This window comes from Corvus brachyrhynchos, unplaced genomic scaffold (assembly GCF_000691975.1).
Source record: "Corvus brachyrhynchos isolate BGI_N302 unplaced genomic scaffold, ASM69197v1 scaffold3, whole genome shotgun sequence".
In the NCBI taxonomy this organism is placed as follows: domain Eukaryota; kingdom Metazoa; phylum Chordata; class Aves; order Passeriformes; family Corvidae; genus Corvus; species Corvus brachyrhynchos.
In genome coordinates, this window is record NW_008237619.1 from 7,988,211 (window position 1) to 7,989,462 (window position 1,252).

The following is a 1,252-nucleotide window of genomic DNA, read 5'->3' on the forward strand; positions in this document are numbered from 1 at the left end:
CGGGCCCCTCCCGGGCCTTTGGCGGAGCCGAGGGCTGGCAGAGCAGGAAGCGCCTGCCCGCGCCACGGGCTGCGCCGCCCCGCAGTGATTTCCTCCCAGGCAACCCGTTATCTGTCGACTGTCAGGGCAAATTTTCCCTCTTCCTCCCCCGATCCCCATCCCTGTTCCCCAACTCCTCTCCCCGCCTTCCCTCAGCCTCTCGCTCGCACACACACACACGCACACACACGCACACACACACACGCATTTTACTGCCAAAAACCGTCCTCCGCCCCCCTCCTCAGCTAACTTCCTTTCAGCATTTTTTTGAGCTGGATAATCCTAGGATTTGTAAAACGGGGGAAAGGAGAGAGGCAGTGAGCGGGAGTCAGGACAGGAAGCTGGTTTCTTATTCCTCCAACTGTCCAAAGGCAGGAGGAGGGGAAGGGGGGGGAGCCAAAGAGGAGCCTTGTGCATACTCTTCCCCAGTCCCTTTTCATTAGTCCGTTTGAACTTCCAGTCTCCTCCGAAAGCCAAGAGGAGGACGACAAGACTGGGACGCTTTCTGCTGGAAGTGGCGACAGCGCGACTGACGAAACCCAGAAGGTGGCTGTGGAGGGTCCCGGGACTGCGCTGAGGGAACGACGTCCCCCTCACCATCTCCTGCCCCCAACTTGCCAGCTCTGATGCGGGCACCCATCCACCACCCACTTGCCTCTGATGAGAACCCTTCTGGCCTCAGGCTATGATCGCTGCTGCTGCGGGCTGTGGAGCCTCCTCTCGCCCTGACCTTCTGCCACAGGAGCAGCCCAACATCTGGTGGGGATTAATGTTTACTTCTCTGGCTGGACGCTGTACGGGACCCCCGATGTTGCTCCCTGGGAGCGGGACACGGGCGGTGGTCTGAGGAGAAGAGCAAGATTTTTGTCGCCCAGCGTGAGGCCGGGGGGAGGGGGGCAAGGCAGGAGGGGGGTGAACCTCTTTTGGGACTAACCTCATGAAGAACAAGGGAGCCAAACAGAAACTCAAGAGGAAGGGAGCCGCGAGCGCGTTCGGCTGCGACCTGACGGAGTATCTCGAGAGCTCTGGGCAGGATGGTAAATGCTTCTTTATTCTCACTCTGGTTGCAGAAAAGCCAAGCGCGTGTCCCCGTTCTTACTGGTACAACTGCAAACCAGACCTTTCCGAAAGCTAAGGGTTAGACAACGTGGAGCTGGTTTATCCCTGGGAAGTGGAGTCACTGCCCCATTACTCACAATGAATGAACGATCGG

At 58.6% G+C, this 1,252-nt stretch overlaps 1 protein-coding gene across 1 annotated transcript in view; it reads left to right on the forward strand.

Moving 5' to 3' along the window:
• Positions 1-95: 95 nt before the first annotated feature.
• ARHGAP31 (Rho GTPase activating protein 31) overlaps positions 96-1,252 on the forward strand; it is a 61,345-nt gene continuing 60,188 nt past the window's right edge. The window contains exon 1 of the mRNA XM_017731913.1: positions 96-1,076. Coding sequence (XP_017587402.1) covers positions 977-1,076 — 100 coding nt within the window. The 5' untranslated portion in view covers positions 96-976. The remainder of the gene's footprint in view (positions 1,077-1,252) is intronic.